The sequence below is a fragment of the Pygocentrus nattereri genome, chromosome 26 (genome assembly GCF_015220715.1).
Source record: "Pygocentrus nattereri isolate fPygNat1 chromosome 26, fPygNat1.pri, whole genome shotgun sequence".
In the NCBI taxonomy this organism is placed as follows: Eukaryota; Metazoa; Chordata; class Actinopteri; order Characiformes; family Serrasalmidae; genus Pygocentrus; species Pygocentrus nattereri.
In genome coordinates this window covers 14,355,538-14,373,035 of record NC_051236.1, presented here as the reverse complement: position 1 = coordinate 14,373,035, position 17,498 = coordinate 14,355,538, and the positions used below count along the sequence as shown (strand labels likewise).

General features: G+C 36.3%; 1 protein-coding gene across 2 annotated transcripts; it reads right to left on the bottom strand.

Annotated features, from left to right (window-relative positions):
* Positions 1-5,590: 5,590 nt before the first annotated feature.
* Positions 5,591-14,104, bottom strand: arf3b (ADP-ribosylation factor 3b). 2 transcript variants are annotated; one of them, XM_017697868.2, is made up of 5 exons: positions 13,977-14,104; positions 11,509-11,810; positions 10,482-10,592; positions 10,254-10,378; positions 5,591-9,180 (listed from the first exon to the last, which is right to left on the bottom strand). In XM_017697868.2, the coding sequence occupies exons 2-5, from the start codon at positions 11,654-11,656 to the stop codon at positions 9,019-9,021; spliced, it is 546 nt and encodes a 181-aa protein (XP_017553357.1). In that variant the 5' UTR covers positions 11,657-11,810; positions 13,977-14,104; the 3' UTR covers positions 5,591-9,018. The 2 variants fall into 2 exon arrangements, with proteins under 2 accessions (XP_017553357.1, XP_037390963.1); XM_037535066.1 differs by having other exon boundaries at positions 11,509-11,688.
* Between the last annotated feature and the right edge of the window lie 3,394 nt (positions 14,105-17,498).

Below are 17,498 nucleotides of genomic sequence, written 5' to 3'. Positions count from 1 at the left end.
TGTTTTAATGCTGTTCAATTGGCTTTTTTCAATCATAAACTAGTCTTAAATGTTGAGAAATTCATGCTGTTACCTTTATTTATTAAGTTACCATATTGTTTGGAATTTCAGTGATTTACTGTTTTCCCCCCCTTTTTACTATTCTATTTACTATTATGATTATTATTACTTTTTTAGAGTTTGATATGTTTTACACTCCAATTTTCTAATCCTTGTTTTCTGTATAGTCTCAGTTACATTGTAAATGAGGGTCTCAGAGTTTTAAAAAATGTTGATTAATTAACTTAGGATGACCAATACTTTTGTTTTTTGTTTCATTTTGTACAAACTTTTACATTAAAAATCCAAATTATGCTTTATTTATCTTTTGGAGACCCATTTATTTTAAATACAGGGCATCAAACACTGACACACCATGCCAATGTCACATGGACTGTTTTTTATCGCAAATGAAAACTGCTTCAACTTTGAAAGCTTAATTTACTGCCGTTAATGCAGAACAGCTGTAAGTTGTTAACTTGTTCCCTCTTTTTGTATGACTTATTTGTTGAAAAAGGCATTTTTTATAACTCTGAATTTTTTTAATGATTTTTCAGTTCTCAGTTTGTTTTTCAGTTTTTTTGACCTCTGGCAGTTCATTGCTTCCCTTTGAACCTTTTAGGGTATTCACTGGAATTGCTTAACTGTCAAAAAAAACTTGAAAAATGTGTTCTAAAACTTTTGACTGACATGTAAATGTATATATACATACAGTTGATAAAGATAAATGACACATTGTGGAGTTTACCTCCACAGAGAACACACTTTGTTTTCTTTTCAGTGTATACCTTTCTGTTTAACACATGGGAAACAAATAAAACGTAAAATGTTAAATTTAGCAGATAAACAATTTGTACTGTAAAATGTGATGTGGAGTCTGTTTTAACCTATTTTCACTTAGAAAATCAACAAAATAGGTCATTTGACCAGGGCTGCACAAACTTTTGCATATGACCGTGTCTAATAAAGAGGTACAAAAAGTAAGTTCATGAATTTCACTTACAAACCACTTATCAAAGCGTGTAGCTTAAAACAAACCCTCAATGCTGCAGCGGAGGAAGATAACATAGGCCAATACTTTACATAATTAAACACAGAAGAAATGCTTTTTACACAAACAGTGTTGTGTTCCAATATTTAACTATAAACAGAATCAGGAACAAATATACTGGTAGGCTTATTTCAATGCTATTTCTCTTAAACCGTGGATTTGTTTAGCTGTTTACTTGCTTGTATTTATCTACTGTCATTATGCTTTGCTAATTTGGTGCAGAAGTTGCTCTGCCGCTGTTCTGAGATTACTTTTCACATTTCCTATTTAATGGTTAAGAATTCCAGAGCAGGTAGACCCTCATCAAACCTACAAGCAACTGTTAAATTATTCTCATGTAATTACTAGGTTTTAACATATACAAAAACAAACAAGCAAATTTTAACAAAAAAATTAAAAAGCAAGCAATCTGTTTTTTTTTTCTGGAAACAAATATATTTTTGGTTGTATTATAAAGATAATCTGTAAAGTTTAAAAGTTTGGATGAACTCCAAAAAGTGTAAAAGAGTTTACATTTAATTCTTTAAAAAGGTAAACAGGAAATGATCTGCCATAATGTTGCGGTTGTTGTTGTTGTTGTCTTGTCTTTGCTTGGGTATCAGGGTGCACACTGTGCAGTGAGTGGCCTTTGTTGGCGTGCTCTATTCAAACAGGAGCCGTGTGTGAGTGTACAAGAGGAGAGTGGATGAACAGGTTTAAAGGACTGGCACTTCCTGCATCACCGGTTTGAGTGAAGCACTGATTGAAAAACACCCACACCTGCATGTACGCACACACACACACACACACACACACACACACACACACACACACTTCCTACTGGTTTACAAAGACATTTCACTTCCTTGTCAAATGTCACAAACAACATGTACTCATCATTTCTTCTGTGAAGGAAAGAAACAGATCTGTTATATGATATTTGCATGTCGCAGAGCTTTGTTACTCTCAGACCCTGAAAACATCACCTAATTCACAGATGTATTACTACTGTAGTAATGAAACATGCAAAAGTCAAATGAGATGTTTACCCGATTTTCTAGCTAAAAATAAGTCAACATCCTCAGAAAACACACTTCTGCACATTTTAATGCAGTATTACTGTTTATTTGCTGAATTGAACAGATTGGAAAAAATAAAATATAAAATGTGGCCTGTGCAAATGTTATGGCATATTTAATATTAGATTTTTTTCCAATATATTAAACACAGAAAGTAAATACAAATTGTGTGCTAAAATTTACCCAAAAAAAGTACAATTTAAGTGTGTTCTCTGTAGAGGATGTCTTAACTTACTTTCACTTAAGAAATCTTTTGTGTGCGACTTAGAAAAAACGTTTACTTACTGTGTAAACATCTGAGGCACCTAAACAAATTGTTTAAAATCATTTATCTTAGCACTGTGCAGCAAAAACACCATATGAATGCAAAAATAGCACAGTAAAAAAATAGAAGAAGAGAAGAAAGAAAGAGAGTGTGAGAGAGAGATAGAGAGAGAGAAAGAGAGAGAGAGAGAGAGAGAGAGAGAAAGAGAGAGAGAGAGAGAGAGAGAAAGAGAGAGAGAGAGAGGGAAAGAGAGAGAGAGAGAGGGAAAGATATATATATATATATATATATATATATATATATATATATATATAGAGAGAGAGAGAGAGAGAGAGAAATATATATATATATATATATATATATATATATATATATATATATATATATATAGAGAGAGAGAGAGAGAGAGAGAGAAATATATAGGGATGTTTCTACTTAAGTATCAGCTTCAGTTCTAAGGGAGATACATATACTTCTGCAGAGTTGAGTGAGCAGTTAGTAGAAATTTATCTTCCTGGAACACTAACAGTCACGACTTTGAAAACTCTTTTCAACTCATAGTCACCTGGGCACTAAAGAACATTCCCAATAAGTTAATGTCTGACCAGGAAACAGCCCAAAACTCTGTGTATCTCTGTTTCTTTCTGTCTGTCTAGGGCTCAAACTTATCAAAAGTCTTTTGATAAATAGGGGTCAGTAGTTCACTCAGACATTCTCCCTAAGCCCATACCAATTAAGGTTATAAACAGCGGGAAGTGGGTCAGTGTGCACTAAACTTTATAATGGACGTGTGATAGAAGAATTACGTTTGGCAAAGTTGGTAAGTACTAAACTGCAAGTTCAGTTTACTGTTCCCTCAAATCCATCATGAGCCTGTAGTAAGAACAGTGGCTCCTCCCTCAGGCCGACAGAAAGAAAATTCTGTATAACAAAGGCAGCAGGCAAGATCTGTATAAAACTCATATGTAATATGCATATAGCATTAGTGAGGTCAGATAGTAATGTTGGACAATTAGTTCTCGTTCACAAACACCACTCCGACTCATCTGAAGGGCATTGGATGGTGCTCCATCACTCCAGTTACACTTTTCCACACAGCACTGAACATGGTGACTTTAGGATCATATGCAGCGCATTTTTTTGGCAGTGCTTTTCTGTTGAAATTATATTTCACAAGTATTTTGGAAAAGTTTAGGAACCTGAGAAAATTACAGTTAAGAAGCTGCTTATATGAGCATAATAAATAGAAATAATAATAAGACAGTAAGTAGTGATTTTACATGTGTTTTCATTTAAGCATTTCCAACTCTCCTCATAGCAGCCCAGTTTTAATTGTAGTTATCACCCAACACCTGGTTTAAGTAATCAAAACTTCATTATGCTAAACCAAGTGTGCTTGTTAAGGGGTTTCGGACTTTTTATGTTTATTGGCATTAATTCTAATGATATATGGACATGGGAAAAACATGGTTTCGTTTCAAAAATCTTGCTTAGGTATTTAAGACTTTTCTTTAAGTACTGTGACAAAGAAGTACATTATCACTATATTATTTAATACATTGTATCAATATTTATCCTTTATTTTTTACATTATTTTATTTCTTTTTTGCCAATATTTCTGTAACTCTAGAAGGCACTGTATATATGTACTCAGTGGTACTCAATTTTGCAATCCTTGGCATGTTAAACTACAACCACATTTTCAAAAAAAAAATGGGACACTGTGCAAAATGTAAATAAAAACAGAATGCAATGATATGCAAATCATTTAAACCTTATATTAAATTGAGAATAGTACAAAGACAAAATATCAAATATTGAAACTGAGAAATTTTGAAGTGTTTTGTGCATGACCATTTTGGATTTGATACCAAAAAGTTGGAACAGGGGGCATGTTTACCACTGTGCTGTATTACTTCTTCTTTTAACAACACTCTGCAAGCGTTTGGGAACTGAGGAGACCAATTGCTCTAGTTTTGAAAATGAAATATTTTCCTGTTCTTGCTTAATATAGGATTTCAGCTGCTCAACAGTTGACACTCCTTTGTCATATTTTTTGTTTCATAATGCACCAAATGTTTTCGGTGGGTGACAGTTCTGATCTTCAGGCAGGTCAGTTTAGCACCCAGACTCTTAGTAAAGAACCATGATGTTGCACTGCATACAAAAGAATGTAGTATGACATTACTTTGCTTGAAAAAAAATGTTGTCCGGGTGGCAGCATATTTTGCCAAAACCTGCATATATCACTCAGCATTAATGGTGCTTTCACAGATGTGCAAGTCACCCATGCCATGTGCACTAATGCACCCCTATACCATCATGAATACTGGCTTTTGAACTGTGCACTGATAACAAGCTGAATGGTCTTTAGCCTGGAGTGTCCATGACTTTCAAAAGAATTTCAAATGTTGATTTGCTGGACCACAGGACACTTTTCCACCTACCCTCAGTCCGTTTTAAATGAGCTTCTGCCCAGAGAAGGTGGCAGCATTTCTTGGTACTGTTTATAAATGGTTTCTTCTTTGCATGGTAGAGTTATAACTTGCAGAGAAGAACTGTGCTCAAAGACAATAGTTTTTGGAAATATTCCTGAGCTCATGCAGTGATTTCCACTACAGAATCATGTCTGTTTTTAATGCAGTGCTGCCTGAGGGCCCAAAGATCATGGCCAGCAAATACTGGTTTTCAGCCTTGTCCCTTGCATACAGAGATTCCTCTGGATTCTCTGAATCCTTTAATGATATTATGTACTGTTGTTGATGAAAAGCAGAAGTTCTTTGTTATTTTACACTGAGAAATGTTAGGTGGATGTTACAGACCTGTTGCCAATTAACCTCCAGGTGTTTTTTTGGCATTAAACAACAAGTCTTTTAAAGCCCCATCACAACTTTTTTGAAACATGTTGCTGGCATCAAATTCAAAATGGGCTTATATTTTTCAAAAAACAATAACATTTCTCAGTTTCAATATTTGATGTATTGTTTTTGTATTGAATATAGGGTTTAAATGATTTGCACATCATTGCATTCTGTTTTCATTTACATTTTGGACAGCATTCCAACTTCTTTGGAAATGGGGTTGTACATTCAAAATAAGACATTATTTTGAATCTTTTTATTAAATCAGATATTGATTGCCCTGGCTATGGAAAATCCTCTTTATTGTGGACACAACTGGATGGTAATTCTCATGGTTTTATTTGAGAGTCATGTTACAGTCAAAGGGTCAGAGAGAGAGAGAGAGAGATTCTGGTGACTACAATACATCATAATAATCAGCAGTTATCTTAAACTAGGAGCATCGTTACAGATACAGCAGATTTCCCCATGATTTTCACGCTTTTTTTCTTACTCAGTGAGAAGTTTCCATTTCCTTTCCCCCCAAATTTTCATTTCCACAGACAATGTAAAAGCCATCAAAATGATTGACCTATCACACAAAAAGAAAGAAAAAAGAAGAATGCTCCACAATGGTAAAGTAAGCAAAAGCAAAAACACAGAAGTAAGAACTAAAGCCACCCTTACAAACTCATTCCCGGCAAAGCAATAAGCACACAAAAATTTTAAACGCTATGAATATATGCTTTTGCAACATCACTAAAACTCATGACCCAGTCTCTTTCCCAAGTATAAGAGCCCAGCCCCTAAATCAACTCATAACTCATTAAATCGATAACTTGGATGAGTATTTATTTATTTTTTCTAATACAGAATATAAGGCCACAAAACTTAACTGACTGGACACATAGGTTGTGAATCACACTGTACAGTATGTGTGGACAGCACGGACAAATGTTCTAATATAGTTAGACTTAGTAGATGCTTTGTGTAAATGGTACCTTAAATTAGAGAAACTACTTCTTTGTTGATGAACTGCTGTGCTTCGGGTGTACCGATGTACGTATTAAAACATAAGAACTGACCTGGAATACGCTTAGCTCAAACATGGACATTAAGGTTGTAGAGCAGCTTAATACATGAATTAGGTAGTGTGTGTTGACAGTAATATAGTAACAAAGTAGTACAGTTCACCAGTAGTGAAATGCACCAGTGCATGGAACTTCTGTAAATGGAATCACATTGTTGTATGTTTGGTGGTGTTTATTTTTGAGTTAGTATTTCAGTAGACTGGCAGTATATGTTAGTCCTATAGTGTGAATGTTTTGTATTACACTGAGTTAGTACTGAATGTGGGTTCAGAAGCAATTCTCAGTAAATCCCTATTGGAGTGGATTTCTTTTTGTCTGACATTAATGATTACTGAGAATTCATGACCAACGTTTTGGTCTAGAGGGTTTGAAAAAGTACAGAATCACTAAGAGTGTCATTCGTATAAGTTGGGTTAGTATTTATTTATACTGTGTACTATGACAGAACAATCAGTAATGCAGACTGAGTATAGCCTATAGCACAGGACTAGAGACTGCACTGTTTCGATACCTATAGCTCATGTTAAAGCTTAGTAGTCTTTAAGGAAATATTGTTCCATTGGTATCAATATTGTGCTGGAAGTATCAATATTGGTACTGGAAAAGAAAAAAGGTATCGTGCCCTCTCTACACAGCACTAGTAGTCTAGTTGTATCTACCAATGAAGTAGCATGCATTACTAATGAATCAGGATTAGGGGATGCCTCAGTAAATGCTTAGTGTTTTATAAGAAAATCTTTAATCTACACACAGTGTGGATTGTATTTCATATTTAAATTAATTTACTGTGTGAAATATATAAGCACTGTGTGAAAATGGATTACCTAACATTTAAAAACAGCAAAACTGGCCTGATTTGCATAAATATTCATCATTCTCTAATCACTTGAACACAACATTCAATTAAATAAATAAAATAAATAAAGACAATATGATACAATATGAGCAAATAAATAATAAAACTAATTTCACATTCATTGGGGGTGATATGTTACTCCAAGCCCTCACATTGCATACTGGAACAGAAATACTGACAGGCAACACAGGGAAACACAAGATAATGCAGCTTGTCTCAAAGCACGTTTGTTGGTGTATATATGTGTATTTTACTTACATTATACAACCCCTCATAGCACTAAGGCAAAAGCTAGATGCATTTTCTTAGTTTGTCTGTAACTAGAAACATGTAACACATGTTAAAGAATCTAGAATAATACACCATACAGTAACCATGCCAATTACAGATTAATAAATAAATTAACAACAGCAGGGACCACAAATGTCATTCCGCATCTATCTAGGTATTTGTCTACCTATCTTACTAACAATCTATATAGCTATCTACCTACATACCTACCTACAGATCTATCTATCTATCCACCTAACTATCAATCTAGCTATCTATTTAACTATCTATCTACCTATCTACCTATCTATCTATCTATCTATCTATCTATCTATCTATCTATCTATCTATCTATCTATCTATCTATCTTATGGGCCAAGAGCACAGCATGCAAGCCATGCACACAAAAGCATGATGTGAACAAATAACAATGCAATTTTTAAAATATCTTTCCATTTTTATTCCATTATTTTTTCCATTTACCAACACCATAGAGAACCATACAGAACTATAATATGCCTGACTGAATTGTACAACTTTATGACAGTTTTACTGACGTGCTGCAGATAGACCAGCCAACAGTAGTGTTAATACTGCACGATATGTAAGGGTTGTATGCTGACATGCACTTATACCACTTTCTATGACTTTCCTTTGTTTTTCTATCTATACATTCACCTCAATTCTACCTAACTTTACATCTAACTGATCCAGCCAGCCATTCATGACACCATCTTTCTAATACAACATTGCCACAAAGCGGCATGCAACACCGACCAGCTCTATACTTCTAGATCACATGCATGCAGTCTACTGTCTACTGAGCCACAACACCAGAACGGCAACAGTCAAGGAGCAAAGCCATGCAGAAAAGCACAGCAGGGCACAATTCAGCTCTAACTAACACAGTTACTGACCGACAGGAAAAGGAGCGAGTTGCTTAATGTTAGTTGGTATATGTGTATGTGTGCAATGAGACAAACAGCAATATTTATATTCTTAACAAAAAATACTTCCTACAAAACCTGAACTGAAAATACAAGACTGACACGGATCAATCAGACGATACTGCTTCAGCTCATAACGCCCTAGCAAAAAATATACTTTTCCACAGGTATGTAGAAAACACGTTGCGTCATCATTAACAATGAAAGACAGAGTGATGAAGGAGGGGAAAACAGCACATGAATGAAAAACACTGAGGAGGATGCTCTACTGATGCTTCACTGATACTGTGTTAAAAAGTGGCTTGTTGTTTACACTGAAAATCGAGAAGTGCACCAAGGAAAAGCGACACCAATGCTTGTCTGTTGTATCGGTATGTGTGTGAACGTGCACATATGTATGTGTGCATGTGTCCATATGATATATCTAGATATGTGAACATGTGTGATAAGTCCATTTACACAGACCATCTGATGGGTCTAGTAACCACACATTTGCAAAACAGAAAGAAACAAACAAAACCAAACCAAACCAAATAATACGGTAACCCCAACTGACCCCACCCCTTTCCCTAAATAAGCCCTCACACCCAACTGAGACTCCTCACTTCTTGTTCTTCAGCTGATTGGCCAACCAGTCAAGGCCCTCGTACAGGCCGTCGCCGCTGGTCGCACAGGTGGCCTGAATATACCAGTTGCGGTGACGGAGCGAGTGGAGGCCCAGCTTGTCTGTGATCTCAGCTGCATTCATTGCATTAGGCAGGTCCTGAGGTGACATGACCGGGAGAGAAAGACGTTACATAAGGGGACGAAAACTAGTATCATTAAAAAAATTAACTTGTTAAACTTGTTACTCAGGGGCCCTGCCACTATGGGGGAAAAAAGAATAGAACATAAATTTAACAGTATTGTTCCCACATTGTTGATACCAATGAAAAAATAGGGTTCCTCACCGCTGAAATACCTATTTAATCCCTGTGTACACCGCCATGCACACATTAAAAATGTAAAAGTTAATTTACTTCAGCATTTCAATTTGGTCGACATTATCACTGATGATCAGTTTAACTGCATTATATATGGGAGTTTAGGATATCTGAAAGTAGAATGATACTAATTTGAATAAACTAGAACTGTGTAATCTGTGGTTGATACACAAATTTGGTCCAGCCATGTTTTTGTAAGGCTTGCTTATGTGTAAGTGGGAAAAAATAGCACTAAGCTCAAAATTTTCTTTGTGTGGTGCAACTCATTTTGATTTACTAAAGTGTAAAGTTTAAAAATACATTCAAATATGGCTGTAGTTTTACTTATTCTTCAGCTGACTGGCCAACCTGTCAAGCTCCTTGAACATGATCCAAGAGCTGATGCAACCATATTGTTGACACATTATCTGTTATTAATGTTATCAACCCCTTACATTGCCAGGTTTTATTACACACTTCTATAACCAAAGAATAGCTCAACCAGTTTGCACTGAAATCCCTGTAGCTCCTGAATAATAAGCCTTAGGATGTATTAAGCCTGGAATTTTAAGGGATTATTCTTATTCTGGTATTCATCCTTAATCTTATAATTCACTAATAACTATGAAATACTGAGTAACTTCTATTAAACTAGTACGCACGTTATGTTATTATGAGAGTGAGAAACTGAAATATTGAACCACCCATGGTTGAATGAGGTTTGAGTTTAATAACACTGTCTACAGCTTTATTGATGTTCATTGTAGATTGTGGAATATTATAAGATTTGATATATTTGCCCTAAAAATAAAAAGGCTAACGGATGGCAGGTAGAATTGATGGATGGAAAGAAGGAGTAAAAGATGTGGCACACCTGTTTGTTGGCGAAAACCAGGAGAACAGCATCACGCAGTTCATCCTCTGCGAGCATCCTCATCAGCTCCTCCCTTGCTTCATTCACACGCTCTCTATCATTACTGTCCACCACAAAGATCAAACCTGCAGCAATGCACAAAACAGCATTAGACACCATAGAGAACCAGAGTGTGTGTATGTGTGTGTGTGTGTGTGTGTGTGTTGGGGGTTGCTTTGGGGGTCTTACCCTGTGTGTTTTGGAAGTAGTGTCTCCAGAGGGGTCGGATCTTGTCTTGGCCACCCACGTCCCACACAGTAAAACTGATGTTCTTATACTCCACTGTCTCCACGTTAAAGCCTGGGGGAATTTTTAATAATTTTTAGGAAAAATAAATTTTGTGTCCTAGAAATGCATAATTTTTAATACTCCTGTTGTGTATTATTCAGGTACTATTAACTGTCATACTTTACATAGTTTGCCAAAATAATTCATTAAAAGACTGATTAGAGTATTCACACTCTACAGTATTAGAGTATTATGATACTTCTTCTGCTATTTTACTAAGATGGTTTTGGAAAATTTCCCAAGATATTCCTTAAACTTGCTGAACAGCAGTAATTATCTAATGGTGCGTCATTGAATTTGGAAAACCATCCTGTACTGCTGATGGCTTTAGTGTGTAGTGTCACATTAGCTTTCTAACAGAGAAGCTGGCAGGTGGCCATCTTTCAGGTAATGTGTGCTAATATTCTTACACTTAATGTGAGCTTTCAGTGGCTGGATGTTCGACTGAGATGAACACAGGATGATGCCAGCACTGACATAGTTTCCCAGCAATAAATTGCAATATGCAGTAAAGTAACCTGGCTGCATTTGAGTCAACCTGAATTGAAAATAACATATTCCTCTTGCAACTTTTTGACTCAGTGAAGGTGTGGGTAGTGGGAGAGAGAGACAAAACCTGATATTATTAATTAATTGAAAATAAACAAAAAAAAAAACTAAAGATATTTTACAGGTAGACAAAAGTCATTACGTTTTGATGAAAGATTTTGAGAAAACATGAATTTTGTTTTTCAAATGATATAATTTTTTTAATTTATTTCAGGCTGCCTTTGAGTTCACTGAACCTCTGACAGCAAGTTAAAAGAGCAAAATGATCTCTGTTTTACATTCTGTTTACTTACATCTTAAGGCAGCCAGGTTACACATTTAGTACAAATAATTATTGTTTTTGACAATGAAGGTAACTGAAACATAGCTGCGCTCTTACCAATTGTTGGGATGGTGGTAACAATCTCACCCAGCTTGAGTTTGTATAGGATAGTGGTTTTACCAGCTGCATCCAATCCAACCATCAGAATCCTCATCTCCTTCTTTCCTATCAGACTCTTCAGCAGATTACCAAAAATATTCCCCATGATTCAGCACCGAGCTTCTTCAGACCAGCAATCTGAAATGTACGTGTGATTGTGCTGTGAAGCTCTGTGTTGGCCAATCCACACAGGTAAAATGATGATGGACTGAAGGGTTGGTCCAATCAGATTTAATGGATAAAAGAAGAAACAAAAATGGCTGGAGAGAGAAAAGCAATAAATAACTTAAGCCGAATATTTATATGAATGCAACACATACAAACATGTATATGTACACCCACATTTGGGCTTGCACACACAAATATTTAATGAGCACCCCCACTACACACACACACACAAACACACGCACGCACACACACACACACACACACACTGAGCTCAGACTCTGCCATTTCTTCAGGCTGTACTCCAATCTGTTCATCGTTCTGTTTCTCTCTTCCTTCACACAAATGTCCTCAAAGAAGGCACAGTTCGATACGATACAGTTCTCTAATCTCACACAAAACACCATTTCATCAACTGACCCAATTTAAGAACAATGAAGTATAAAACATTTTAAACTAATATGATATTGAAATAATGTCAGGCCTATCTCCCATCCATTCTGAAATCATGGTAAGACTGCTGTGCTATTATTCACAATTTTCTGAGGGCTTATTACTAGAAAAGTATTATACACATACACTGTCACTGTTTTGCAATCCTTTGTACTGTATTATAATTTCATGATGACCAACAGACAGTGTGCAAAATTACTTGGAAAAAAATGTGTTACAGTAATTTCCACTACGGGTTAAGAATGTTTTTGTTCTAACAGTGACAAAATGTTTTGGCCATGTAAACAAAGTCATTCAGCGTGATGAGACGTGAAATTGTGTCATCCACACAGAGAAACTTTTTTGGATTGGATTTCTTTACAGTGGTGGTGAAAGGAACCAGGGGTTGCATTGTCTACACGAATATAACAGTGTGTTCTGAGTTTTACGTAAAATGTTGATAATGGTAAAAAAAAAAAAGTGGTAAATCTGGAAAAAAATATCTCAGCATTTAATTTGTTTGCCTTATAACAGCCTGGAAGTACCTTTCCGCCCTGCCTGTATTTGAGGCTAGGATATTCTATGTAAACTATTGGAAAGGCATCGTGTAATGTATTTATGACTGTTTTTTTGTAATATCATCTGCTTTCAGAGACGCTGCTGATGTCTGGTTCCTATCACTGGTGCTGTAACCTAATCTGACTCGATTTGTCTAGAACATCAAACCACTCTGAATGGCTTCGTTTACATCTTATTGACTGAAATACCAGGAATTGTAAATTTCCCTTTAACAGAATCACGTATCGTCCTGTTAACTTTATACTTGAAATTTAAGGTGGCCAGATGACCTTTTTGTGTGTTTTCTAACATGTATGTACAGTAAATGATTTCCCTCATTTCTCTCATCACACTTCTCAACATCACTCCATGTGATGCTCTGCTGTTGGTGCTGGTTAATATGGCTGAGCTGCTGCTGCTGCTGCCCTGTCCGTGGTGCTGACAGCGCCGCACATGCGCTACACCTTCAGCCTCGCCCGGTTTTATACGGTCTGCAGGGGCCAAATACTACAACTTAACACCTAAAAGGCGATATATTTTCCAAAAACTCCGTGTTTGCTTGTATGCTGCCTTTGTAACCGGTCGCGACCAGCCTGAACTGAGTACCAATAGTCTGTACGTGCATCACGTACGAAGGCCGTTTCTCGTCTATCGTTAGCATGCAGAGACTGAAAATAACGATTTAAATGAACACCTACGAGCATTATTGTCGCACATGGTCCGCATCTGCACATCCATTAGTCCTTTAACAGGCTAATACGACAGACAGGGCGCTAATAAGTCGATAGTTGAGCTTGTGTTATGCGTGCTCACACAGCTAACCGAGGTTCTGCTGCTATCTGGAGAAAAGCCTCGGCTGCGCTACGGCGGTGAACACCGGCTCTTCTCCGGAGCCGGAGATGTTTTCATTACTTGCTTTTTTGGTATCGAAGAATACACACGTAGACGAGCTTAAACCCAGATATAACTCAATTATTTAAAAAGGAAAGAAGAGGCGCAGACGCTAAGACATCAGATCAGGTAGGTTAGGTAGCTTAGCGTGCAGAGGAGACTGACAATTATCAGCCTCCGTTCATTCATTCGGCGACATTGAGGAGCTAGCAGACTGGCTAAGTGCTGAAAAGCCCCATACACGGCCTGTGTGACTGTACAACCCCACATACGGTTCGAAAGAACGGTTTTCCCCTAGCATAACTTGTGTTTTCGATATTCAAAACGATCTGACGTGTTTTAACCGCTTTAGTACTGAAATATTCCACATTCTCTCTTACCTCTGAGGATGACACCAGCCGTTTTTCAGGTTCGGTGAGGTAGGAGGAAATCTCGCTATAGGCCTGCTAAGAATGCGGGGTTTCTCGCGAGAATTAAGCCCACTCAGCCAACGCCACCTCACCATTTTCCTTCCAGTCTTTACTATGCTGAACAGGTCTCTGGTGGACTATGGGAAGGACTCCCGTTTGAGTCAGCATTTAAGTTTTTTTGTCCTTAATGTATGAACCTCAGCATTTAGTTGAATTTATTTGAGGTTCTGCACACACCTGCATGTATGAGCACAGAGGCAGGTATTATGGCCTTTCAGCGTTTTAAGTGCCTTCTTAGACAGAGGAATATGTTCAAATAAAATCACAATAAAGTGGTCTGAGTAAATGCTAATGAATGAGATTGATCTTTTTTATGCATTTTGCACTCATTAATTTAACTTATGGCAATGTTTAACTAATGAAGAAGAACAAGGTGCAAGAACCTAACTTGCTCTTACAGCCAGTAGGGACAAGAGGGATTAACCTCAGAACAGAAGAGAAAGACGGACACAAAGGAGGGTAGGAGGAAAAACAGCACACAAAGGGTAAGTGAAACAATGACAAAGGCTTGTCCAGTATGTAAATATGGTGCCAGGACATGTGATTGGTGTAGGTGTGAGTTTTACTTAACAAGTTTGCGTTGACCAACCAAACACTCAAGTAAAGCAGACAAGTTACTGCATTTCACACAGTTCATGCAGCTTCAGCCTAAGAGTCAGGCACCTTCGGAATAAAGAAATTCATTTGTACTGTCACTGTTAACCCTGGTACACATTTATTATAGTATAATCTTGTTCTGCTGCAAAATAACTTGTGTTAAATGAGCAGAGTACCCCATAGGAATACTAATTCAGTGTTGCGCTGTCACAAAAAGACAAACTATTTACAATGATGATTGTTGTAACAGCCAGTGGACTTTATTAACAATGGTAAATCAAGAGTGTTTAACTCCTGTCCACTACAGTTTGGGGAGTTACCTGCTCCAACACGCCTGATTCAGCTAATCTGTTAATTGCCAGTGTTAATGGACATGTTTGTCATGCTGAAAAAACCCACAGAAACTATTTAGTGGCTTTGTTGGTTCCTGGTGGTTTTATAAAATATTTTTTTTAAAATGGTTGATATCACAATGTAGAGGGCCCTAATGGTTTAACAGGTGACCAACGGCTGTTTCTGAATGTATTAGATGGTTTCCTCATTGGATCTGAAGATATTCTATTAAGCCAATTCCCATTAGACAGCAAAACCATTAGGTTTTAATCCTAATAGATTCTAATTTCTAATTCTAATTCCTTTTTCAGCCAGGTGAGTAAGGGAATTACCAAACCATCCTGGCCCTCCAGGATGCCTTTAATTGCTATTAGAAATAAATAAACAGTACATTTTTAATTAAAGTTTTATGTAACCAAGCAGATCAAGAACAAACAAATGAATTGCAAACAAGTTCTTATTTACAGCAGTAGCCTGGCTGGTACCACAGACATTTGAATACCCCTGATTTAAACTATGTAACTGAGTGATAGTATGTTGGTGTACATTGTGAAATCTCTGTTTGCTGGTAGGCTACTGTGAGTAAAGTTTTTATAAATTCGTCTAATTCCAGAGAAATAGTTTTCTGCTTTTAAATCAGCCATTCTCTACGATCACATTCTAGAGTCATATGCCAAAGTTTCAGTATCCCTCGTCAAATGACATATTTTGTCAAATTTCTAAGTGAAAATAAGTTAACACATTCTCTACAGGGAAAATAAACATGCGATTTTTGAAAATGTTTCTATTTAACTACTGAGTTTAACATATTGGGAAAAAAACAAATATAAAATATTGCATAGATTTTGCACAGGTCACTTTTTTCCTTTCAATTTGTTAAATACGGCAAATAAACAGTTAATTGTGTATTAAAATGTGTCCACCCTTGTGTGGTGTTCATGTGTTTGTTATTCAGTGGTCTGGTGGACACATCACATTATTGTTTTTTGTAATCAATACAGCCATATAAATGTATGTTTAAAATATCACATGTGGCCAGTGTAGGGCTCCCCTTTAGCAGCTGTAGCCAGTCAGCAGCATGTCCACATTGTCATAGAGTTTGTAAATATGTTGGTGCTAAAGAACAGAGACAAACAAATGCTTGAAACACACAAGAAAGAAATTAGAAAATGGCTCTGCGAGATCCTGAAATGAGTTAAAAACATAGGGCGTGTCTGAAGTGGTGTGTTAAATGACTCAGTGGCTTAGAAGGCAGAGTTTTTTTTAAGAATGTAACACTAAAGGAATCTTGTTTGAGACAGACTGCCAAGGCAAATAAGTCATGATATTGTTGCAGCTGTCGTGAGCTTTAATTACTGTTGTGCAAATGGTTGTGTAATGCTACTGTTCTTCATGTGACAAGCTGTGTTAAAATGATATTTGGCAAGTACCTCACCCCTTTGGGATGGTACTAGTAAAATAACATACTCTTATACACAAATGGGTCTTTATCCACTTCATCACTGCAGTTGTGTCTCCTTATGAATCACAAAACAAAGTCAAGTGACCTGATGCAGACGTAAAGGGGACTAGAGTTACTGGAACACTGGGACATGCAACCCTTCTGGATTGTTTAATGTAAATAAAAAAACACATATAACCATAATGTTACACATTTGAGCTGTAATAAAGTTATATATGCCCCGCAACCCTGAGGGAGAAGCGGCTTAGAAAATGTGTGTTTGTGTGTGTGTGTGTGTGTGTGTGTGTGTATATCGCTGTTGTCGGAAGTAAACCTCATATCTCCATTTTTGACGTTTTTCAGTTTTTGCCATAAGGTGAAAATGCCTGTTACTCTTTACATTGTGTGTAAATTTTATGATAAAGATACAAGGTTTTCTTCTGACAGCAGTGATATATATACACAACCCCAATTCCAATGAAGTTGGGACGTTGTGTAAAACATAAATAAAGTCATCAAATTCAAAATGAGTGAATATTTACAAAAAACAATAAAGTTTATCTGTTTGAACATGAAATATCTTGTCTTTGTAGTGTATTCAATTGAATATAGGTTGAAAAGGATTTGCAGATCATCGTATTCTGTTTTTATTTATGTTTTACACAACGTCCCAACTTCATTGGAATTGGGGTTGTATATATACATACATACATATATATACATATATATATATATATATATATATATATATACATACATACATACATATATATACATATATATATATATATAATTGATTTTTCCTTATGCTGAATGACTATGAAAAAAAATTCTTAATGTAATTTGACTGGAAACTAAGTAAATAATATAATATATAATATACCTGCCTATTCAGTCCATACAGAAACTCAGCTCAACCTGTTAGTGTTATTAGAACAGAGGCCATTTACATATGTCACACATATTTACATATATTAATGGCATAGTAGGTAATAGAAATACAAAAACACAACGAGCGAGAAATCCGACCAGCTCTGCGTTAAAGCTGGGTTAGATTAGGA

Bases quoted from the DNA above. Each gene is read 5' to 3' on its own strand.
- arf3b (XM_017697868.2), bottom strand. From the start codon at position 11,656: ATGGGGAATATTTTTGGTAATCTGCTGAAGAGTCTGATAGGAAAGAAG. The intron at 10,593-11,508 runs GTAAGAGCGCAG...AAATTCCCCCAG, and splicing joins TACCACCATCCCAACAATTG to GCTTTAACGTGGAGACAGTG. The intron at 9,181-10,253 runs GTGTGCCACATC...ATGTCACCTCAG, and splicing joins TGGTTTTCGCCAACAAACAG to GACCTGCCTAATGCAATGAA.